At 40.6% G+C, this 26,160-nt stretch overlaps 1 protein-coding gene across 4 annotated transcripts in view; it reads right to left on the bottom strand.

Moving 5' to 3' along the window:
- Positions 1-26,160, bottom strand: part of MASP2 (MBL associated serine protease 2) — a 48,132-nt gene that overhangs the window by 4,751 nt on the left and 17,221 nt on the right. For 2 of the 4 annotated variants that reach the window (XM_072156399.1, XM_072156397.1), the window contains exons 4-8: positions 25,321-25,452; positions 21,809-22,002; positions 14,750-14,897; positions 8,593-8,714; positions 164-242 (exon numbers count right to left, since the gene is read on the bottom strand). In XM_072156399.1, the coding sequence (XP_072012500.1) occupies positions 164-242; positions 8,593-8,714; positions 14,750-14,897; positions 21,809-22,002; positions 25,321-25,452 (675 nt within the window). Of the gene's footprint in view, positions 1-163; positions 243-8,592; positions 8,715-14,749; positions 14,898-21,808; positions 22,003-23,110; positions 24,710-25,320; positions 25,453-26,160 lie in introns of those variants that run through there. The other 2 variants (XM_072156400.1, XM_072156401.1) reach the window with 2 other exon arrangements.

A 26,160-nucleotide genomic window follows, 5' to 3' on the forward strand; every position in this document is an offset into this window, starting at 1 on the left:
TTGGCTTTCTTTAGATATGGCTCCTTGGTGTATCTGTTCAATAGGCTTACACACATCTTATTTGTAATAGGACTTGATTTTTTTTTTATATCGAATTTTATACATCTGGACTCCTCAATAAATCAAAGTACATTTTGGACTAATGAAAGTGAGCAGAACTTACTGGTGCATTTTGGCATTGGTTTATCCCATGTCCCATCGCTCCGACATACAGTAGTGAATGAGGATAATATTTTTCCATTCTACAAAGGAAAAAAATATATACTACCATACCATAATATGAGGAAAAAAACCTATGTTCATTCCATTTTTGCACCTTCTGGTTGTGTACACACAATGCATTTAATATTATATTCACACGAACGTGTTCCTGCCAGCCAGAGGTCGCATTAAACCCTCCACAAGCGTCATAGACGCTTCCACATGCAGTATTACTCTTTGAAAAGCCCCCCATGTGTCTAAACAGGCACTGACTTTTCCCTGTGACTGGGGAGACTAAGGAGCTGCAGCAGCCTTCCTGACAGCTCGGCACATGCACAGCTGCTAAGAGGAGATGGAGGAGCCTTGGAGTTATTGTGGAGGCGCAACTGACCTGTCCTCTGTGTGAGCCTGATGCCTCCTGCGGGCCCTCCCTGACCTGATGCTGTGTCTCTGTAGCCAGGTAACAGTGGGTGGAGCTACCGGAGACCACGTCCACTCTCCACCCCAATGTCTCTGTGTGATAGTTGTGGCAGATATGAAAGGCTGGGGATGTACTAGAGGAAAACGTGACAACAGATCAACCAGGGACCTGGGGTCTGACTCCATAGTGAGTAATCACATGAGTGTAACATCTGCAGCAGCACTGCTCAGGCAGGATTATACATGGAGGTGCATGTATCATATATACAATGTACATGTTAGGTGATAGTGGCCTCCTACTCTCAGTCAGTTTTCTGAGACCTTTATTGATTTTTGGTGGATATGGGCACTCCTGGCCATTCATAGTCGCAGCTAGTTGCAAGGAGCTTCAACTTGCCACATTGTTGTTTGGGTCTGGGACTCGCGGTAGAATGCGGACATCGTGACCGCCCCTCAATCAGGTCTGAGTGGCCAGCATCTCCACCCATGCATGGTCAGGAGTATTCTGGGTCGCCATCCATGGTCTGGATTGGGGGGGGGGGTGCGTGAGGAGTCTAGGATGTCAGCTGAGGTCTAGACAGAGGGGTCTGTAGTGTCAGCCAAGGTCTGGACAGGGCGGGCTAGGGTATTAGCCGAAGTCTGGACAGGGAGAACTGGGGTGTCAGCCGAGGTCTGGACAGGGGGGCTGGGGTGTCAGCCGATGTCTGGACAGGGAGGGCTGGGGTGTCAGCCAAGGTCTGGACAGGGGGGGCTGCGGTGTCAGCCAAGATCTGGACAGAGGGGCTGCGGTGTCAGCCGAGGTCTGGACAGGGGGGGCTGGGGTGTCAGCTGAGGTCTAGACAGGGAGGGCTGGGGTGTCAGCCGAGGTCTGGACAGGGAGGGCTGGGGTGTCAGCCGAGGTCTGGACAGGGAGGGCTGGGGTGTCAGCCGAGGTCTGGACAGGGGGGGCTGCGGTGTCAGCCAAGGTCTGGACAGGGCGGGCTAGGGTATTAGCTGAGGTCTGGACAGGGAGATCTGGGGTGTCAGCCGAGGTCTGGACAGGGGGGCTGGGGTGTCAGCCGAGGTCTGGACAGGGGGGCTGGGGTGTCAGCCGAGGTCTGGACAGGGAGGGCTGGGGTGTCAACCAAGGTCTGGACAGGGGGGGGCTGCGTTGTCAGCCAAGATCTGGACAGAGGGGCTGCGGTGTCAGCCGAGGTCTGGACAGGGGGGGCTGGGGTGTCAGCCGAGGTCTGGACAGGGGGGGGCTGGTGTGTCTGCCGAGGTCTGGACAGACTGGGCTGGGGTGTCAGCTGAGGTCTGGACAGTGGGGGCTGGGTGTCAGCTGAGGTCTGGAAAAGGGGGGGGGCTCTGTGGCATCAGCCATTGTCTGGAAGGGTTGGCTGGCGTGTCAGCAATGGTCTGCAAAAGGGGGGGTCTGGGGCGTAGGCCGTGGTCTGGAAAAGAGGTGGTCTGGACAGGGGGGGGTCTGGGGCGTCAGCCGTGGTATGGACAAAGGGAGCTAGGGTGTCAGCAGTGGTCTGCAAAATGGGGGCTCTGGGCCGTCAGCCATGGTCTGGACGACATAGGAAGGAGGTCTGGGGTGTCAGCCATAGTCTGGTCTGTAGGTTGTAATTTTTTAAGGAGACAAAAGAAAAGAGATTATGACCCATTATTTAATGCATGATGTCAAATTAATATAAGTGTCTCAATTGGCTTTTTAAGCTCACAAAACACTGGCTGCAATCATATTCATGCAAAAATATACGCCTTAGATTTATTTATATGTATTACTGAAAATTTCATATTCCTCCTCGCCTATAAATACTCCTCAAAAATGTTGAGAGGAGCATTATTACCCTTCTGGAAAAATGTTAGTGCGACCTAGAGTAGCATGGCGGATACACGTCGGCGCCTGGGAGAGGAGGAAGGGGTGATCGCTGCTCATCCCCACCCCTCTCCATACCGATATATGGCACATTGCGCCATATTTCAGGGATAGATAGGAAATGTCCTATCTTTCTCCCAGGTATGGAACGGTTCTACACCGTTACTACACCGTTGCACGTGAGCTACACCGTACCGGTCCATACGTCCATGTACCCATTGCCTGCCTATGGGGGGCGTTGTCCTAAATCTGCATCATAAAGAACTACATTTAGTTTTTATGTTGCAGTTTCTCAATGTGCAGGTAGAACCTGTTCAATAAATTTGGTTAAATTTACCTCATCAAAAATGAATCCTGTAGGATGGAGTTTTGACTGTAGTGTGTGAATGTAACCTCACAGGTAGAAAGCAGATATAAAGAGATGGAGGGCGAGGGTTTGGGAGCTACTTATCATGAAACAATAAGACTCCTCGCAACACTTGCTTCTCATTGCAATTCATCAACTGTGATCAAATAAATTAATACTGAAATCAAGGTAGTCATCACTTCCTCTTGCTGCTCAAGTAGGGCAACATTTTCTTGGTGACAAACTATGTTTAATTTGTTTGCCCGTAAAGGCTAGCAGCCAATACAACAGACAGATAAGGGGTTTGTTGCATACTTTTTAATATAATGTAAGGACAGTATACAATACTGTAGACTAAATCTAGTGGAGCCTTCAGGCTTGTAAAAGAAGTTGGGAAACTATCAGCACCCTGGGGAAGGATATTATGTATCCCTTTTTTGTGGAAATAGCCCTTTAACTTCACATATTGTTTGTTTTATACCACAGATAACCCTATAATTGTATATTATTGGGTTATTTGATTCTCAGCCATTCACAGCGGAGATCAGAATATATGCATATTGCAATTTTTAAATGTAAAACATTGCTGGTATTTAATGCCATTCACCACCAATAAAGAATGTGTATCAATAAACAGTCTTCATATTTTATTAACCCCTACGGGACTCAGCCTCTTTTGGCCTTAAGGACACGGCCCCATTTTTCAAATCTAACCTGTGTCACTAAAAGTGGTTATAGCTTTGGAACGCTATAAGATATTCAGGGGATTTTGAGATTGTTTTCCCAAGACACATTGGACTTCAAATTAGTTTAAAATTTGGATGAAATCTTTTCCGTTTAGTTATGAAAAAAACTAAATTTGGCAAAAATTTGGAAAAATTCTTTATTTTCAACATTCTAAATTCTCTACTTTTGATGCAGACAGTCATAGCACCCAAATAAATTCATAACTTACATTTCCCAAATGTCTGCTTTATGTTGGCATGGTTTTTTAAGATTCCACATATTTTACTAGAATATTATGAGGCTCAGAATTTAGGTATCATTTTTCACATTTTTTGTAAAATCACCAAAACCCGTATTTAGATGGACCTGCTCAACTTCTAATTGACACTGAGAGGCCCAAATAATAGCGAGACTCATAAATTACCCCATTGTGGAAACTACATCCCCTCAACGTATGAAAAACCACTTTTAAGAAGTTTGTTAACCCTTTAGGTGTTTTATAGAGGTTAAAACAAAATGGAGGTGCAGTCTGCAAATTGTAATATTTTTTCACGATACACTCATTTTGGGTGGAAAATTAAACATTTACAAAGTTTGTTACCCAATTTCTCCCGAGTACACGGATACCCCATATGTGGTAGTGACCTGCTGTATGGGCGCACGGCCGGGCAGAGAAGGGAAGGAGGCGCCATCCAGATTAGATTTGCTATGTCACATTGTACAGGCTATAATTTTTTTCTTTTTTTAATGTGGACCTATAGGGGCTTATTTCTTTTGCCACGTGAGATGCAATTTTCTGGTACGTAATTTTGGGGAATCTATAGGCTAATTGGTGAGATTTTATTAACTCTTTGTTGGTGGAGGAAATGAAAATCATCACTTTTTAGGAAGATTTTTATGTTTGTTTTTTTTTGGCCGTTTACCATACCATAAAAATAGTATATTATTTTTGTTCTATGGGTCGCTACGATTACGAAAAGACAAAAGACCTCATTTATATAGATTTTCTATTTTTTCCCATTTTTACTGAATAAAAAGTAATTTGGCAAAAATGTTGTTCATTTTAGCATCACCGTCTTTCATATGCATAAGAGCTTATTTTTTTGCGAGAAGGATTGTTCTTTTTAGTGGTCTTATTTTAGAGTGCATAACATTTTTTAAATCACTTTTTAGAGCATTTTTTATAGGGTATTAATTGAAAATTATCTTTTTTTTGGAGCTTTTTTTTTTTTTTTACGGGGTTAACTTTGTGGATCTAATAACGATTTTCTTTTATTATGCAGATTGTTACGGACACAGGGATACCAAATATGTGGGGGTTTTGTGTATTTTATTCAATTGTACTGAAAAACCAATTTGGAGAAAATCTTGTTCATTTTAGCATCACCATCTTTTCATATGCATAACTTTTTTATTTTTCAGCTGACAAATCTAGTTAGGGGCTTATTTTTTTGCGAGAAGAGTTGTTCTTTTTAGTGGGCTTATTTTGGAGTGCATAACATTTTTTAAATCACTTTTTAGAGCATTTTTTTTATAGGGTATTAATTAAAAAAGATCTTTTTTCGGAACGTTTTTTCTACGGCGTGTACCGTGCGGGTCCAGTAACGATTCTGTTTTATTATACAGATTGTTACGGACGCGGCAATACCAAATATGCGGGGTTTTTTGTGTTTTTTATACTTTATTAAGTGTTTTTATAGGAAAGTGACATTTTAGGGGCTTATATTTTAATGTATTTATTTTTTATTTATTCTAATGTATTAACTTTAGTGTTTTTGACTTTTTTTTACTTATACATACTTGAACTTGAACCAGTGATGCTCTGATCACTGGTTCAAGTTCAATACACTGCTCTGCCATGGAGACCGGGCAGCTCCGGGGCACATGCCAGTCCTCGGAGCTGCCCAGAAGTGGATCGGATGCTCCGGTAAGCGGCACGGGGGATCCGCTCCACAGCGCAAACACCCTTACACGCCGTGGTCATGACTCACACCCGATCGTGGGTGTTAGCGCAGGCTGTCAGCTGTGATAGACAGCTGACAGCCGCTGCTTCTGGTGCCGGCTCCGTTCGCGAGTGCCAGAAGCAGGACGTTATAGAACGTCCCTGTGCGCTAAGTATCTAGCCACGGGGACGTACTATAACGTCCTGGTGCGCCTGGGGGGTTAAAGTTCTTGGTGTGTTTTCATTTGGAAAGTAATGTTTCCACTTTTCTAATAACAAGAGTTACAGAACTTACAGGGGCAGATCGCCAGCCATGAATTGACATTTAGTGACTACAAATGGTAACTGAACCAAGCTTTTTGGGAAAGGAAGGGGAATTTTAGTTCTGCAATTTATAGACTTTTTTTTGTAGGACCTACTAAGATCCTGGAAGGAGTCTTGTATACATGTGTTGAGAGCCAGCAAACATGTATGGGGATTTCAGGGTTGGTGTTATTTTCTACAGGGTATTATCAAACTCAGTGGATAGTTTTGGTGGTCACGGCCCCCTAGAAACCTTGTGCCCCAGGGCAGCTGCCCAAACCGCTCATTTTATAATTTGTTACTAATAAAGTGGTATGCTCAGTGCATAAATATTCCTTCCTGGCATCTGTGTGTTTCTATGTAAAGTTAATACATTAGACAGTGTTTATTCTTGAGCGAGAGAGCTTGATATTCTAAACTTATATTATAAATGTTAAGTAATAGTAAAGCAGCACTTATTTTTTAAAGGCGATATAAAAAATCAGCTACAGCACACCAGAGATATCTAAAAGCATGTAACCTGTGGTCACAAGGGTAAAATACAGCAGCACAAACCTGCTACCTGTAAAAGTGTCTCATAATAATAATGGCTGGGATATTCTGCCTGTCAGCATGTGACTGACTGGGGATGTACTGAATTGTTAATACAGGATGTAGCTCATGACTCTGTTCTCTGCGGAGATGCTGCCAGAAAAATAATGCTGACACTTTTTTGATAAGTCTTATGCCTCCCATTTATTAGTATAATATGATACAGTATACAGATGCAGCACATGGGGGACACTGTGGAGTGTTTATAGCTAACCAAGTTTATAAAGTAAAACAGTTTTCTAAGGAAGTTGTTGCAAAACTTTAAAAGGGTCTAATATTTACCAGCAGTCATCCCATTTTTACAGAATAAGGTTAGCTATCTGAGTGGTCGGGTACTGACCAGCAATGCACCCACATCCATCTCTATATTACTGCAAGAAAAAGCCAAGTACTCATCTATCTCCATCAGTCCAGGGCTTCATTGTAAACTTGGAGTCTAATCTATCCATTTCTGTATAGCATACAGTTAGACTACTGTTTCATCAGCATTGTTATTTCCTTTCTTCTGTTATGGTAAAAGAATAACTTTACTACACAGCAGCATAAATAAACTCTTTATAAAACTTATAAAAACTTTCCGCCAAGACCAGTTTTTAGAATCTGACATGTGTCACTATAAGTGACATGGCATTACTATTTTATGTCCATTTGTGGGAAGAGTTGTTGAAATGCCACAATGGCTGCTCTGCAGTTTATATCACCACAAGTGTGAAATTGCTCATTGTTTTCATTTTTATACAGATCTTTGTCCAAATTATTTTACTACATTTACTCAATTTTTCTGGTAGTGTGCAACTAAATTTCACCCTGCACTGACCATGCAGGTTTTATGTTCTGGAAATTGAAAAGCCCTCCTGGTGGCTGAATGTCATACAACAAGCGTATAACTGTTTAATGCACAGTATATCAACTATATTATTATCACCAACACATGTTGATACATTTTATCTGGTTATTTTAGATTTAACAATTTTTATTATTTCTTTATGGAAGTCCCTTCTTTTCATTTATCTTATTTTCTATATTGTCTTAGTTGCTTGTCACGGTTGCAGGCTCACTCGTGCAACGCCAGCGGAAACGCTCTCCCCAATCACCTATCCCCATTCCTGTTCCGGCTCCCTCAGCTGTGTGTGCGCGTCCTCAACTCCTAGTGTGCGCGTGCGGCGGCTTGCCAAGATCTAAAGGGCCAGCGCACCGCTGATTGGTGCTGGCAATTTCTAGGAAATTGTTAAAAGTCAGCCTCTCCTAGCAGTCCCTGCCGGATCTTTGTGCTAAATGCCTTGGAGAAAGCTAGTATTGTTGCCCTGTGCTCAAGTATTAATTTCCCGTTGTGACCCCAGACCTGTTCCTTTTTACGCTCCTCTGCTGCCAGCCCTGACCTTCTGCTTAGCCTCTGACGTTGATCCTGTCCCGCCTGTCCCTGACCACGAACCTGCCTTACATTTCTGTACCTCTCCTTAGCTGCCACCGCAGACAAAATCACACCTGTGGAACGACCTGGTTCTACCACCCGGCAGCAAGTCCAACCCGCTTTGGCTTTGGTGAATACCATTTGCCTCTTAGACTCCTGTCCCAGGTGTTCACGGAGGTCCAGTGGGTCCACTACCACTGGAGCCTGACATTGCTCAGTAGCCCATCCATTGAAAGAGCACACCAGTTCCACCTGATGTCACTAGGGGATCACCCTGTATTCTTAGATTGTTAGAAACTTTGTTCAATTGTTAGAAACTTGATCTTGGCCTCTGTTCAGAATGAATGTTTTTCTTTTTTATATATATAAACTTTATTATTTTCCATTGCAAAATATCTAATTTACAATGATCATCAAAGAAACTCTTTAAAAGGCATATAAAACAAAAACAGAATATCTACCTTACTAAAGAATGTTATTATGATGTAATATATTAATCGTTATCACAATATTGTAAGACCATTACACTATTATACTACTTTTATTTTTCTACGTGGGGGCAGTAATATATTACCTATATTTTAGTCCATGGCTAGTAGCATGGGATTCATATTCTTATATATATATATAAATAGAGGGAAGTAGTATTGTACTAGTTATATTCTTGTTGTAAATTCTTGATCAATATTGTTTAGCTAAGTGAAAGGCTCTTTTATCCATATCCTCAAACCTCTATAATGTTCATGCCAGCCGCTTCACAGGTACTAAAACTGCAAGCTTTGCCTTACCAGTTCCTCCAGTACATATCCTTTGTCGCAGGAAAGTGAAAGGTGATCCTTTACCACATAGGTCTTCTGTCGAGGTGTAAAATGACCCCTAGATGGCAGTATGGGATCAGGACATGGGAGAGCTACACAAAAAGAAAAAAAAAAACATAAGAAAAAATATTATAACTTTTTTTTGGCTTTGACTGCTTTCACAGCAGTCTGCAGTGAGTAGATGGCTGATAAGGGCATAGCCACTATCTTCCAGGCTATAGTTGTAATCTGAATATCTAAATGTAAATGTAATTACTGGCTTAGAATAAACCTTCCTTTTGTATTTCATCCCTGACCTTGGATTAGAACTGAGCCAGATATTTATCATCAATGGCTGTAATTATTACAGTAATAGTGGAGGGCTGCCAGGAGATTGCATTCATTACATGTGGGAGCTGTGAACACTCAGTCAGTGGTCATGTTCTATCAGAACGTATGAAGGTAATCATATAAGCACGGTGTCAACAGATATAACCTTCATGGAAAGCTTCTAGTCCATGAAAGCTTGACCTTTCTCCTCCCCTAGTTGGAAATGTTAGTGGCTGACCATGGGGGTTACTAGTGATTAACTTATTTAAAGCACATTTTGGCAAATTTGGCATAATTTTGACACAACATGGTCTGGTCTTCTTTTCACCAAATGTCCTTTTTCAGGAAGCTTACTTTCCCTTTATAAACAAATCCTAAATGTGACTAAACGCTGTAAAACTTTTAATAAACGTGGTACAAGGGATTTAATTAATGAGTTTTTTTTTTGCATAAATCACACAAAGATTTATCGTAAACAGTTTGATAAATATAAACCATGGCGTTAGGTTGACGGCTCAATATCGGAACCCACTCCCAGTCCCTCTGATTAATACAGTGGTCCTATATAGCATATGCTGGATACCCGTTATCGCTGTAACGGTACTTATGGAAAAAGAACAGGCCACATAGTACTCTCAGACATAATTGTGCCACTGTATCCTTTAGTGTAAAGAGGCCATGATGGGAGTATCAATTTTTTAATTCTGTAATTATATTAAAGTGTTAATTAAAGGCAATATATCATTGATTTCATGCATTATGAACCAGCCATACCTTGAGAATGCTGTAGCTACACTGATGCAAAATCATATCTTGTTTAATTCTTGTTTAATCCCTCTACTGAGTGGTTTTGCTGAAAAAAAAAATTATGAAATTATGCTAATGAGGCCCTGTTGCTTCTGTGTCTAGCTCAGTGCTTCTCCTCTCACATTAAGTATGCACTGCTCCTATTTTGTACCTGACAGGCAGAAGTAATCAATCACTGCACCATTTCTCAGCTGCTGAGTAGGAGCGATCCAGGTTGAATAGTCCTGTTTGGATAGTTCATGAAGCTCCATGTGTAAAGTGTTTATGTATAGCAGCACCCAGCTTTCTCAAGGTCCTGAATGTTATAATTGTTCTTTCAGCAAAAACCACTCAGCTCAGGGATTACACAAGATATGGTTCTGCATCAGTGTAGCTACAGCATTCTCAAGGTATGTTTGCTTCATAATCAAATCAAATGTTAGATTTCTTTTTAAGTTTATCCTATTTGTATATTATTCATTATGGGAGGGTCTCTCTGCATATTATAATTTTTTTTTTTTGGGGGGGGGGGTAAATTAATCAGGGAATTATAAATAAAATAATTCCATGAGGGCCATTATTTATATTATTCATAGGATGGACGACCTGTCATTTATTTAATTTGGGGGTATAGCACTCACTGTATAAATATTATAATATAATATAATTCATAAGATAACATATATACTGTATATATAACATAATTTATCAGGGTAGGGTGCATTCTGTATATTCTAATAATGTAAGGGGTGATCTATATATATATATATACACTCACCGGCCACTTTATTAGGTACACTATGCTAGTAACGGGTTGGACCCCCTTTTGCCTTCAGAACTGCCTCAATTCTTCGTGGCACAGCTTCAACAAGGTGCTGGAAGCATTCCTCAGAGATTTTGGTCCATATTGACATGATGGCATCACACAGTTGCCGCAGATTTGTCGGCTGCACATCCATGATGTGAATCTCCCGTTCCACCACATCCCAAAGATGCTCTATTGGATTGAGATCTGGTGACTGTGGAGGCCATTTGAGTACAGTGAACTCATTGTCATGTTCAAGAAACCAGTCTGAGATGATTCCAGCTTTATGACATGGCGCATTATCCTGCTGAAAGTAGCCATCAGATGTTTGGTACATTGTGGTCATAAAGGGATGGACATGGTCAGCAACAATACTCAGGTAGGCTGTGGCATTGCAACAATGCTCAATTGGTACCAAGGGGCCCAAAGAGTGCCAAGAAATATTCCCCACACCATGAAACCACCACCACCAGCCTGAACCGTTGATACAAGGCAGGATGGATCCATGCTTTCATGTTGTTGACGCCAAATTCTGACCCTACCATCCGAATGTCGCAGCAGAAATCGAGACTCATCAGACCAGGCAACATTTTTCCAATCTTCTACTGTCCAATTTCGATGAGCTTGTGCAAATTGTAGCCTCAGTTTCCTGTTCTTAGCTGAAAGGAGTGGCACCCGGTGTGGTCTTCTGCTGCTGTAGCCCATCTGCCTCAAAGTTCAACGTACTGTGCGTTCAGAGATGCTCTTCTGCCTACCTTGGTTGTAACGGGTGGCGATTTGAGTCACTGTTGCCTTTCTATCAGCTCGAACCAGTCTGCCCATTCTCCTCTGACCTCTGGCATCAACAAGGCATTTCCGCCCACAGAACTGCCGCTCACTGGATGTTTTTTTCTCTTTTTCGGACCATTCTCTGTAAACCCTAGAGATGGTTGTGCGTGAAAATCTCAGTAGATCAGCAGTTTCTGAAATACTCAGACCAGCCCTTCTGGCACCAACAACCATGCCACGTTCAAAGGCACTCAAATCACCTTTCTTCCCCATACTGATGCTCGGTTTGAACTGCAGGAGATTGTCTTGACCATGTCTACATGCCTAAATGCACTGAGTTGCCGCCATGTGATTGGCTGATTAGAAATTAAGTGTCAACGAGCAGTTGGACAGGTGTACCTAATAAAGTGGCCGGTGAGTGTATATTGTTATATTAGTGGTCACAGTATTAATATTCATTCAGGTGTACTGTATATTATATGTGATAATGTATTAAAAGAACATTGTATTAGTTTATAATATTATGTCAGGGCACATTGCGGTCATTTGTGAGGGGATATACTGTATTTATTGGCACATTGGGGACATTAGTTAATTAGGGAACACTATACTGTGAGAGTCTGTGGTACTTTCAGGGGCACAGTTTTGTGCGGAAGATATTTGCGGTCCAATTCTGCAGCAACAAGTCATGGCTGATAGAAGTCATCATGCAGGTATGTACCTGATGGAGCAAATATGTCACTTGTGAGTTTCTAAATGTCACTACTGTCTGTGTCTGATCAGTACTTACTAACCTAGTGTGTGAGACAACTCTCAGCATGTATTGGGGGTTGTCAAATGTTGTAAGCATTTGTTTTAATTCAAATGTGGATGCTTTTTTTGGAGATGAGGTAGCCTAATGTAAAATTACCTGAATATGGAAACCTAAAAGACATATTATAGTCTAGGATGTGTGTTTTCTGCCATAAATTTTTTTTTTAGAAATGGTGTACAATGGGAAACTGTTTTTTGCAGGGACGGACCGGGAATTTAAAGTGGCCCTGGAAAAAACTTTAAAGTGGGCCCATTCTGTTGACGGAGTCAAAAAATAGGCGTGGCCATGAAGATGTGGATGAAGTTATTAAACTCCACACAAACTGTTGATAGATGGTCTAAATTAACATGTACAGCGCAGAGAAAGAGACTCATAGTGCCTTCCTTAGGCTGCATTCACACACATGTATGGGGGATGTATATACGGCTGGCGTATATGCGGCCGATATACATCCCCCATACACTTCTATGGGCTTACAGCATGGTACGGGAGCGGTACGGTGCAGCACACGTGCGGCACTGTACCGCTCCGTAGACCGGGAAAAGATATGACATCTTTTCCCGTATTGCGGCGCCGTGGCCCATATCTTCCTATGGAGAGGGGCGGGGTGAGCGGCGCTCACCTCCTCCCCCTCTCCCCGCGCCGCCGTGTGCCTGCCGTGCTACGGTGCGGCGGGCACACGGCAGTGTGCATGTAGCCTTATACAGGAATAACGCTTCTTTTTTTAAAAGAACACAACTTAAAGAGGACCTGTCACCTATAAAAAAAGGCACTAGGAGCTGCTTACTAAAGTAAGGTCCTCTTTAATACTGTCTTATATAAACAAAAAAAAATCCTACTACAATACCTTCTCCGATAAACTAGAATGTAACTACTATAATACTGCCCCTAAGAAAAATATATTATTATACTGCATTTTATGTACAAGAATATAACTACTATAGTACTGCCCCTATGTACAAGAATATAGCTACTATAATACTGCCCCCTATGTACAGGAATATAAATACTATAATACTGCCTCCTATGTACAAGAATATAACTACTATAATACTGTCCCCTATGTAGAAGAATATAACTACTATAATACTGCCCCTATGTACAAGACTATAACTACTATAATACTGCCCCCTATGTACAAGACTATAACTACTATAACACTGCCCCCTATGTACAAGAATATAACTACTATAATACTGCTCCCTATGTACAAGAATATAACTACTGTAATACTGCCCCTTATGTACAAGAATATAACTACTATAATACTGTCCCCTATGTACAAGAATATAACTACTATTACTACTACTTTGCCATATAAAACCACCAGTCAGCCCCCTGTATATAGTCAGCCAGTCCCCCCATATATAGCCATCCTGCCCCCCAGTATACAGCCAGCCTGTTCCCCCAAGTATACAGCCAGCGACCTCTTTGCATACAGCCATTCCCCTCAGTATGTAGCCAGCCTGCCCCCCTCAGTATCCAGCCTGCCCCCCCTCAGTATACAGCCCGCCGGCCCCCCCATCAGTTTACAACCTGCCTTCCCCCTCGGCATACAGCCAGCCCCCCAACCAATATACAGCCAGCCACCCCTCATTAAATAGCCAACCCCTCCTCAGTATGCATCCTGCCCTCCCCCTCAGTATACAGCCTGCCCTCCCCCTCAGTATACAGCCTTCCCTCCTAGGTATATAGCCTGCCTGACAGTCCCCCTCTCGGTATACAGCCAGCTAGTCGCCTGCCCAGCACTTAAAAATAATAAACCATGTACTCACTTTTCCAACGCTCCCCCCGCAGCTCCTCTACTCTATCTAGTTCAGCCAGCAGTGACAGCTCAGTGTGCTCTGGCGGGCGCACACACTGTGACGTCAGCCACTTGCCGACATCATATTCTGTGCGTAGGTTCATATTCTGTGTACAAGGTATATTATTTTCAGACTGACCCCACCAGCCCCAGAGCAGTTGGCCCACTGGGATTTCCCCAGGTGAGCTTAATGTCCCGTTTGCCCCTGCTTGCATGGGTAGAACTTGCTTGATGGAAGCCCTGGTCCTTGTGGTTGGAAAGTGATTCCTTACCTTGTCAATGAGACATAATTTTGGCCACATTTGACACCTTACCACCAAAGGAAGTTTTGATATTGTTGTTGAATGCCACAAAAGTTGGCAAAAAATTAGAAAAAGTCACCATTCATTTTCAAACTTCAAAATGCTTTTACTACATGGCTGCTTTGAGTTTACATAAATTTTTAAGCATCTTCACGTTTTTATGAGGCTTATAAATTAGGAATATTTTTTTCACATTGTCATGAAATTCGCCAAAACTTACATTTTGAGAGATTTTTAGTAATATAAAACTGGCACCTGCTGTGTATGGCCCCTTTGAGGCGGTGCCTAATCTGCAGAAGTAAAACTTCTGCAGTTTGAGCAAAGTTCTTACAGTAGAGCAGAAATATTGGGGCAGATTTATCAATTTATCAATCACAGCTCCCCTTTAAAATATTCATGAGCACTGGTAAAATAAAAGCCGAGCTGTAATTGGTTACCATGGGCAACTAGAAATATTCTGACTTTCAGACAGCTTGATAAATCTGCCCCATTATGTTGTTTTGTGGGAGGGGCTAAGTCAGTATAAGTTTTTCTCTTACCTTTGGTTGTATATTGTATTTTCCATCCTGTATTATGTCCTGATGCATCTGTTGTAAACACAATTTCTACCTTATTGCTTTTTGTGTCCATTTCTGGAGGTAAAGTTTCACCACAGAGAGTTGGAAGGTTTTTTCCACTAGCGATGATCTGAAATATATGATTTAAATGACAAAAACTAGGATATAATCATTTATTAAAACCTTTCAGTATTCCAATAATTCACCAGCAGTGTTTTTTTTATCTTTTATCATTTTCATAAATATTACAGTCTGTAAAATAAGGACATCAACCCCTCACCGCATTTGGAGGTTGCTGTGCGTCCAGTAGCGGAGGGGGGAGTATGAAGCGGGCTCACGGGCTGAGCTCTCTTCACTCTCAGCAGGTGTTTGCTGCATAATGGAGAAAACACCTGTCACTAACGCCCACGATCGTTGGCTATGACAGTCTCGGGTCACACAAAGACCCGAGGCTGTCAAGTTTTAGGCTATATATTACATGTTTTTTTTTTGCACATTGTAACAGATGATATGCAATATATGCACTACCATACTGTAGTAAGGCAGTATATGGTAGGATCAGACAACCTAAGGTTAAAGTACCCTAGGGGACTGAAAAAGTTAAAAAAAATTAATTAAAAAAACTAAAAATTCAAATCACCCCCATTTCCCTTGAACTATATCTAAACCGTAAAAATCATAAACATGTTATGTATCGCCATGTCCCATAATATTTTTTCCCAGAGTTTAACCCTGAAACTAGCGCCCAAATTCGAAAATGACACTTTTTTTGCCATTTTGCTAAATATAATTAATTCAATTAAAAATTATCAAAAGGACTGTAAAAGATATATTCCTTTACAGAAGCTATTTTGGACTCAGCGGGCACCATTTTAGTCTTAGCCGGGGGTTATGATGACCACTGCCAGCCATGTCATGATTCAGCCTTTTATGTAACCTGCTGGCTTGTTTGCCAGCTTCTCCTTGACACTTGTTAGAGATGGTTGTCCTTCAGCCTGTTTTATTCCCCTTATTTTGTTTTGGTTAGCAAGAAGCTTTTGGAGCCATTCTCTATACATTTTGTAGCTGGGATAATTTCAACTTACTGTTTAGAACAAGGCCTCTGGAAGAAACAGTGTATAGTTCATAGACATTTTGGAAGAATATCTTAAAGAGGATGTCCTGAAATATTCATTATGGCCAATAGCATTGCTGTATTTTATCACCTTTTCAAGCGCCTATGAAACTGATTTTATGTGTTGTATATATGCGGCTACCAGCTAATAAACTTGGAGATTCAGCATTTTCTAAGAGACTAGTGTGTCTTGGTTTCTGCTCTCATCCCGGTACCGGGAGCCATGAAAGGGTTAATACGAAAGTCACCGTGCATTTGCAATAAGGGCGAATTAAGCTCTAGATAAAAATATCTTACAAGGATGTACAGTCCTCAAAATGGTAGCATTGAAAACATCAAAAGTCGCAAAAAATTACACCACCCACAGCTCCGTATACCAAACTATGAAAAAGTTAGCGCCAGAAGATGGCAAAATGAAGAATTTTTTTTAGTACTGGAGGTTTTAAATGTATGCAAACATTATAAAACCTATATAAATTTGGTAAGTTGAAAACCTAGTTGTCATCTAAATGTCTCATGAACACATATAACTGAGAAATTACTTTTGGTCACCATATTGGTTGTGAAATATAAATATGAAGATTGTAATTATAGTCTATTTATTGTATCAGTCCAGAGAGACTTCAAGTGTCATCCACTAGGCTTGTGATTTGATGATTTATAGCATACTATATAAGGCCTCATTCACACTGCCGCATGGGAGACGTATATACGGCCGACGTATATACGGCCAATATACGTCCCCCATAGACGGCAATGGGCGCACGGCGCCCTACGGGAGTGGTACAGTGCAGCACACGTGCGGCACCGTACCACTCTGTACCTCGTGAAAAAATAGGACATGTCCTATCTTTTCACAGCATATGGTGCCGTGCGCCATACATTCCTATGGAGAGGGGCGGGGGTGAGCAGCACTCTCCCCTCCTCCTCTCCCCGCGCACTGCCGTGTGCCGTGCTACGGTACGGTGGGCAACGGTAGTGTGAATCCAGCCTAAGGTTGGAAAAAGACACAGGTCCATCAAGTCCAACCTATAGGATTTAACAATCCACCCCCCCCCCCCCCCCCCATAACAAGTGATATTTTTGTTCTCAAGAAAGGCACCCAGGTCTCTCTTGAACATATACAAAGTATCCATCATAACAACCTTCGCTTCTCTTACAATAATAATAATAATCTTTATTTATTTAGCGCCATCATATTCCGTAGCGCTTTACAAATTATTGGGGACATATTCACATGAAATACTGCATTACAGAGAACAAACAGTCATGTGGAACAATAGCAGTGAGGGCCCTGCCCACAAGAGCTTACAGACTATGAGTAAAGAATCCCCGTAAAGAATCTCTACAAAAATAATGGTTTATCTATCACAGTGCATAATTCATGCAGCATCTGGTGTATGCCATCTGGGCCCGGTGATTTGTCTATTTTTATGATTTTCAGGTGGTGCCGTACCTCTTCCTGGGTTAAGCAGCTGACAGTTATTAAGGATATACATTATTCATGATCATGTCATCCCCCATTGGATTTCCCTGGGGCAAGACAGTTGAGAAGATTGGCCTTTCCCTCAACTCCCTACACCATGACTTCCAGGTTATACCTTTAGGGCCCAAACTATACGTTTTTAGTTTCCTGTCTTTTATATATTTTAAAATTTATTTAGGATCACTTTACTTTCCTTGGCAATATTTCTTTCAGTCTCTATTTTTGTTGCTGTTTTATTTTAGCAGAACTTATTTTTCTCTTTATAATCCTGCAACGCCTCATCGCTACCTTTGCTTTTTGGCAACTTAAATGCCTTATCTTTCTAGTTTATTGCTCGCCTTGCCATACAAGGTAACCACATTGGTTTTTTTCTGCTTTTCCCATATGGTATATGTTTTTCAAAGGACCTTTTTAAAATGTTTTGTTTTTTAAAATGTTTTTTTTTTTTTGGGTGCTTTTGTTTTGAGAACATTGTCCCAGTTAATGTGGTAAATAATAAATACATATACTTGAAGGGTTTTTATGAGGAAATAGTGCTCCCCAGAAGTGCTCAGAGCCATCTTGTCATAACAAAACACAGATTTTTATATGAAGACTCTTGTTTTGAAGGGGTTACAGGTCATATTGTGTCTTCTATGTAGCTGGAGGAGTTACAAGGACTTCTGTCGGTTTCTGGACAGATTCTGTCAGGTCTAAAATGAAGATTAAACAGAGCGCAAAACTGGAAAATTACAAGAGTCCCAGAGGACACTGTATCAAATAGCAAAAGTGTTGTATTTATCAAATGGATTTTTCTGTGCTTATAAAGCTGAAGCCATTTCATCAGTGTCCATAGATCACGTTTCAAGCATTTAAAGACATGTGGCCAAGATAAATCTTAACCTTCACTGGCTTTCTCATTTTAGTTGACGATCAACAGAAACAGAAGCTAAGATACATATTTGTTCAGTATACTGGACTGTGCAGCTCCTGCCTCCATAACATCACAAGAAACTCAATGCACATTCCTACTGTAGTTCCTTATAAACTGGGCACTGAAACTATACAGCTGCAGATCAAATATGGGACAAGCACTGCCAATAAGTGAAATACAAGCATGGGTTTGCATAGTGGGAATTGTTGAGCATACCCAAATCACAAAGTTTGTGTTCATACCGAACTTTGAGCGTCCAGGTCCCTCAGAGCTTTATTAGAAGTTCAGGGCTGAGCCGACTCTGGCTAAATCCCCCTGTTAATGCCCACAATCGTTTCCGTTAGTAGCACTAAAATTGATTTGGCCCTGCGCCACCAATTTGGGGAGCATTGTTGGTCCCCGATGACGTCAACGGGAGTGTCGACGCCCCAAAAATAGTTTAAACGCCGCTGGCAGCATTTAAATATTGGTTTAAACACTGATTTCAGATGTTACTGGTGTGAAGTTTGGCTCAAAGGTATTGGCTGGACCTGAATTTTAATGGTCTGTTTATCACTAATATTGGGTAGTGTCTCTAAAGTTGACCATCAACTTTAGATTCTGTCAACCAGACGCGCTTTTATATATGGTTGAGCATGCATGTTATTTCAGTTTGGAGAGGAGAAAAAGCTGCTGTCAAAGTCCTGCATAAACAGAGGATTATGGTGGACCAAATTTGTAACATTACATGTTGTATTGCAAATGCCAACTGGTTATTATTATATTTTTGCTATGTAAATATTTATGTAAGCTATGCCATAGTATTATGTGCTGTGCACCTGAAAAATATTGCTGCTAAGTACTTAAGATGGATATGTAATGAGGCCCTTAATTTCTCCTCTGAGGGACTCAGAGTGGAGGCTTTCATTGGCTTACAATGACAATGGCATGATGACAATAGGTCACTGCCCCACACAAACAGTACTAATACATTTTATTGGCTAAATGTTCATTTCCTGATGAATAGAGAAAAGGGATACAGAAAGCAAAAAGTCCTTACTTAAAGATTTACGAGCACATGGTAAAAAGTACCAAGAGTAAGCAGTCCAACTACCAGTCCCAAAAATAAGACAATAAGTTGTCTACTCAAAAGTTTGAGTAGCTTCCAGCAAACCTTCTTTTAGACTATTTATTCAAGACCAGTCTGAGTGGCAAAGCTGCTAAACTGCTTCAATTTCAAGCCCTCTGTGGCATTCACACAGACTAAGGCCGCATTCACATGACCGTATGGGTCCCCCATAGACGGCTATTGCTGCATGGAGCGGTCCGGTGCCACACACATGTACATGTTCTATCTTTCCCCTTGTGCACGGTCCGTACGCCGTTCATTTCTATAGAGAGGGGAGGGGTCACCCCTTCTTCTCTCCATGGTACAAGATGCGCGCCCACCAAGCTTCAGCCCGGCGGGCATGAGTTTGTGTAAGTGTAGCCTAAAAGTGGGACAGATGCATGCTTTGAGAAATGCTTGGCAGTGCACTGACTTGAGGACTTTAACTCATTACCGACATGTGATGTAGTATCAGACTGAGCCCTCTCCATAGCAGGTAATATGCAATATGCAGAAAAGGCTTACCGGTAACACCCACGATCGGTGCCAGCACCGATCACGGGTGTTTTCCCACTGACCGCCGCCGGTGAAGCTGCCAACGACTTAAAAAAGATCTTGCAGAGATTCGTTGCTTCCCGTGAGCGGCGGGGAGCGGCGATCCGTCGCCATGACATCCTTGGATCTTACGAAGACCTGAAGCTGCTTTGTGTTATGGCAGTATATGATAGCATCGTACAGACAACCTAGGGTTAAAGTACCCTAGGGAGTCTGAAAAATAATAAAATAAAAATTTTAAAAACTTAAAAAAAATTTGTAATAAAAAAACCTAAAAACTCAAATCACCCCTCTTTCCCTAGAACTGATATAAATAAAACAAAAAAATATAACAATGGTTTTTCACTGCGTTCATGCCCGCAACGGAAAATAGAGCCCAAAGTCGAATATGGCACTTTTTTGCCATATAAAAAGTTATCAGCGCCAGAAGACGGCAAAATGAAAACATTATAAAACCTATACAAATTTGGTCATTTGGGGCATACAGTGAAATCTGTAAAATCCAAGCCCACAAGAATTACAACACAAATGCAGTTTTTTCACCAATTTCACTCCATGTGGAATTTTTTTCCGGCTTCCCAGTACACGGCATGGAATATTAAATACCATCATTTTGAAGTGTAATTTGTTACGCAGAAAATAAGTCATAAAACAGCTTTGTACATGGAAAAATTTAAAAAGTTATAGATTTTTGAAGGTGGGGAGTGAAAAATGAAAATGCAAAAACAAAAAAAGGGCTGCGGCGGGAAGGGGTTAAGGGGCACTCTTGTCATTGAATAATGCATGGTGCAGGGCCTGAACGGAGGAGCATGATTAATTTTCATTGTATTCCTAGAACCTTCAGGTCCTGCTCAAAAGATAATCCAATGAATCAGCTGTGACTGGAGTGTTCCTTTAAAGAGACGCTCTCATCCTCCCTCTCTATATTGTTAGTGTTTTTACATATAGGTATTTTAAGATTTCTGTGTATATAGGTCAGAAAGCCATAGAGTTTCAAAAGAAAATGTTTTAACTGTAAAGATAAGACAAATCTTGGTTTGTCCATCCAGTTAACTGGGCTTTTTATGTTACTTTATTAGTTTTTTAGTGTTACTTTAGTATTTTGACACAATTATAACGGTTATTCTAAAGATCAATTGGAGGGAAACAACTCAATCTCTGGAATATCAGTGGTGATCTTAACCAACTACTGAAGTATTTCTTATCTTCAGTGATCATAAGTAGCACTCTGGATTGGTTGGCCAATTTTTGTTTTACAGATAAAAGATTTATTTAGGATTTTAACAAAACAACAAGGAATGGATTACAGATTAGGGGAGGGTCAGTCATTGTCATTCATTAATTTCATTCAATAAATCAGAAGAAGGTCCACTGCAACAGAATACATTCTGACAATTGCTCTGAGGTTTTTAGGCCTGATAACTAAGAGTAGATAAGGTACAATTGAAGATTTTTACAACCCTCTGAGGATGCCTTCCTAGTCCATCACAGACTCACCAAACCGGCCATGTTGGATGATGCCAGGAAACATAACATTCACCACAGTCAAGGGGCGTAGTGCTAGTTCTTATTATGATAAACTACTAGGTTTTACTAGGGGACCCCATCCCCCTATAGGACACTTATTTCTGCCTTCACTTGCACCATAGTAGGGGAATAGATAGAAGCATTTTTTCACTATATTTAAAATAATAAACATCCAGACTATGGCAATGTGCAGCTGACCTTCTTTGGACATGAGCCATAAGTTTTGTTTCTCCAATGAAAAATAACAAGTTTGAGCACTGGAAAATTGGGATAATAAAATTTGAACATGGATCAACTCTCAAAAAATTGTCACTGGGATTTATTTCCATATCTTATGACATATTTATGGTATATCTTACCTGTAGACGGTCATAAGGACATATGACTTCTGGATGCGATTCTACATCAAAGTGTAGAAACCTTAAGACGATAGTGAAACCATCTTCGGCTTGAATTTGATATTTGCAGTTGGCCAGTTTAGGGTAGATCTTTGGGAAGTCTGGGCTTACAATCTCACCTGAACTTGTGGTGTAGGTCACACTGTTACACTTTACTAAAAGAGAGACATCCCTTTAAATGCTTTAATTTTTAAAGGTTTTCACGATAGTTTGCATAATGATTTCACTCAACATTATATGCTTTAATTTATTGGTCCCAGATTATCTTGTGAGGAACATTATCAATTTGCCAAAAAGAATGTGAGTTTTGAGATACTCTCTTGCAGAAAAAAAATTGTGAAAATTAAAAATTTCCATCAACCTTGTCTACCGTGTAGAAATCATTGATTGGTGGGCTTATCAAGTATTTATTATGTTGGAGTTTTTTCCTTTTTGAACAGGTGCAACGCAAGCTGATATATCAGCTTCTCTAAAATTTACAATAGTCCAGCAATAACCCGCACTCTTGTGACATCCTGGCATAAGAAACAAGTACCTTCCTGTTAGGCCCTTTCTCGCCCCTAAGCCATATAAAGGAGGTCATGGCCAAACCATTGAAGAGTGCATGTGTTTCACTTTTTGGTTGTTTTCTAAATGTCATTTAATTGAAGCGTTAGCGAACATATATATTTCACCCCATCACCAGGCTTTTCCTACATATGAAACTACTTTGATTGCAAAAGGCAGAACTGTAAAAACAGTCATCCTAAAGAGAACTTGTCATATAATACAAAATGCTGCAGGGGATACTTAATTTACTTCCCATCTTGCTCCTCATCAATTCAGTGTTTTTTTCAAATTTAAAAAAAAACCCATTAAAAATGTATGCCACCTGGAATTGGATAGCTTTTGCTCACCAAGTGGGCTGTTACTACTAAGGTATATTTCTGCACTCTGTTGCAAAAGGCAGAGTTACCACTGCCTTGTTGAGCAGCAAGATCAAGCACTTACATGCACCAAGAAGAAGTAGGTGAACTCCGGCGGGCTAAGGGAAGGGACGCACGTAGGATATTGGGCGCACAATCTTAGTGAATTGCAGCACAGTGCATTATCTTCAGACAATTCACTTTCTGTGAACTCCTTCAGATGGGTAAGTGTTTTAATTATAATGTATAGAAACATCAAAAAGAACAAGCAACTGTGTATGGACAAAAATATAAAGATCATTTTATTACAAAAAAGTATAATCACTTTTTGATCATTTTTTAGGTTTTCTGAACATTTTTATTTAATGTGAATGTAATGTTTTTGTTATTGTTATGCAGATGTGGTTGTGATACAAGCAATTTCCCCTATGGGGATAATAAAGTATTCATTCTAAGAAGATGAAGGTCAATAATGCATAGGTGTCACAACAGCAATCAAATGAGGTATTTTAAGTTATACTTTTTATACTCGGTTACAGTTCCCTCTTAAGAATATGATAGTAAGTAGTGTACATATTCTATGATGCATATTTAAAAAAGGGTGTTGGCAGAATTATTGATGTTTTTAGGCTTTCATTTGGGCAAACTATGGGCACCAAGGGCCATCTCTCAGGTGACATCCCATGGACCAAGAAGGCACAAGCTGGTTGAAGGTGCAGAGACCAATATAATCTGAGTAACATGAGAGATGGAGCAGGGTACCATTACCTTCTTTTGGCACAAATACAATTATGATGGGCAGAATATAATTGAAAGAAGCTGGAACCATGCCCACCCCCATAAAATTGGTCCTCCACTACATAGTTGTGCTCCTGATGGGAAGCTGAATTACACCTCCCTGACCATAGTAAATGATGGCACATTGCAAGGATTTGACATTACTTCCTCAACATGGGGACTGACTTTTGATACCCTCATTTTTTTTTTAATAATGGAAGGTTTGAAACACTAGTTATGTAGCCCAGTAAGGGTCTCCACTTCATAGTTATGCTTCTGACTGTGTTTGAAATAGCATAAAAAATAGACCTGATTAAGCGTCCAGTAGGTTGATGCGAAACACATTGTCATTTTTTATTAGTTTTTAGATTAGCTGTGTATTTTAGATTATGTGTGCTTTTATGCTATTTAAATAAATTGGGCACCCTATATGCCAATTTTTAATTGGGTCGCGCCAGTGAAGAGTCCATTCTTTTCCTTTACTGCCTGCTGAATGAAACTGTCCTTCTTCTGGGCTTATTGTCCATCTTTATATTTTATAATTGTAGATCCAGACAGAATTTTTTTTTTGTCCCAGTGACAATTGGAGTTTCAAATTTTTTTGCTGTAATGGGACCAATTATCAATGGGACCAATTGCTGTAATAGGACCAGGATTATCAATAAAGCTTCATAACAGACACTTTACAGCTTATCATTGCAGTCTGGGACGAAAGTAAAGCATCCAGAGAGCTTCACCAGAGGTCACAGTGGGGTCTGTCTTTAACTAGGGGTCATCTGTAAGTCAGGTGTCATTGAGTAGTGGACCACCTGTACCTCCCTGCAGAGAGGGTATTTTTCCAGTTACAAGATCCCTGTCCTAGCAATTGGCCATAACATTGCAAAAAGCACACATTAAGACAATGGCAATAGATATTAACTGCCAAGACATTCTTGCTATCCAGGCTTTATTATAAGTCAACAGTATGAAGAGTTGAAGTAGAGGTGTAACTATATATGAGGCTAATTAAATACACATTCTGTAACCATATGATTTATTTCAATGTTACAGATTAGCAAACATTTGTGATCTCATAATTATAAGGCCTGCTTATCACATGGCGTTGGTTGGCTATTGAAGGTTTGGAAAGTTCGGAGTCAGTTTTGACACTCTCTTCTGTATTCATAGGCAGTTTACTGTTCTATAAAACAGAAAAATGACAGCATTCATGGGTGCGTCCTGTACCCCAGGGGCCTCTGCTGTTTTCCAACAAAACCCCATAAAGGCCTGAATTGAATAATTTGTTAATTAGTGGATTTTATAATTGATTTGAATTAGTATTTAATGAAAAATGGGTCTAAAAAAGGGCCCTTGAATGTAACACATACATCATAACACATACGGTATAACTTAAATTCTTCAACTATCACATCTTAATAGGGCCTTTTATGAAGACAAAATCACTCAAGTTTCCTAGGATCATAATTAAATCCAAACAATGCATCCTGTGTCTCGTATTGTCTCTTGGTAGAATGTCATTTTTGATGATGTTAGAACTGTTAGGTGAACTTAGTCTTCCTTTCTATGGCCACTAAATTTTGCCCTTTGCCAGAAATTGCTGTGAACCTGAAATCCACATTGGGCACCTTGGACACATATATGTATCTGAGTTATCAGCTTTTATTACATAAAATTTATTTTTAAAATATTTAAGTTTTGAATATTCAAGATTGTAATACAATCCAAACAAAGATATTATTGAATCCTGAAAACTGTTCTTCAATCACGTCTAATGCCATTTGTCACACTTACCAAGGCAGGTTTTCTTGTCTGTATGCAGGTTGAAGCCAGCTCGGCAACTGCAATAATGTCCTCCAATGTGATTATGGCAGAAGTGGTCACATACCTCTGTGTCCTCATCCGGCTTTTGACACTCATCAATATCTACAGGAATCAAAGATATGAACATTTGTTTTCACAATTTTGCATCCATAGGTAAATATTACTTTACTCACCTCCAGCCTTTAACTCCTTAGTGATACAGATTTCTCCGTTGGTCACTAAGGGGCCTCAGGCTAGGCTGACGTGTGGGAACTGTGCGGGCTCCCCGTGCAGGGAAGAGCAGTGCCCCGGCTGTCTTATGACAGCCATGACCATGCTCTAACAGTCCGGATCGGAATGAGTTCCAATCCGGCTGTTAACCCATTAGATTCCAGGGTCACAGCTCCCTGCCCCCTCCCTCTCCTCCCGGCACCTCCTAGGGTGCCGTCTTCAATTCCCGGCAACCGGGGACCTAATGAAGGTCCCTGGGTCTGTACGAGGCAAAACCTGTAAGCCTGCAAGAACATAGGCTGACACTTCCAATGCACTGCTATACATGGTTATTGCAGTGCATTAGTATGAACTAGTGATCACATGATCTTTAGTTCATAAGCTAGCATTGTAAAAAAAAAAAAAAATTAAAAATAAAATTAATTAAAATGTCCCAAAGCCCCTAAAACATATAAAACAATAAATAATGTAAAGAAAGGGTAAAAAAAACCCCACTACATATTAGTTATCACCGCTTCCCAAAATTCCCAATCTATAAAAATATAAAAACGGTTATTCCAGCTGGTGAACCCCGTGACGAAAAAATGTTGGAATCACCCC

Source organism: Engystomops pustulosus, chromosome 6 (assembly GCF_040894005.1).
Source record: "Engystomops pustulosus chromosome 6, aEngPut4.maternal, whole genome shotgun sequence".
Classification (NCBI taxonomy): Eukaryota; Metazoa; Chordata; class Amphibia; order Anura; family Leptodactylidae; genus Engystomops; species Engystomops pustulosus.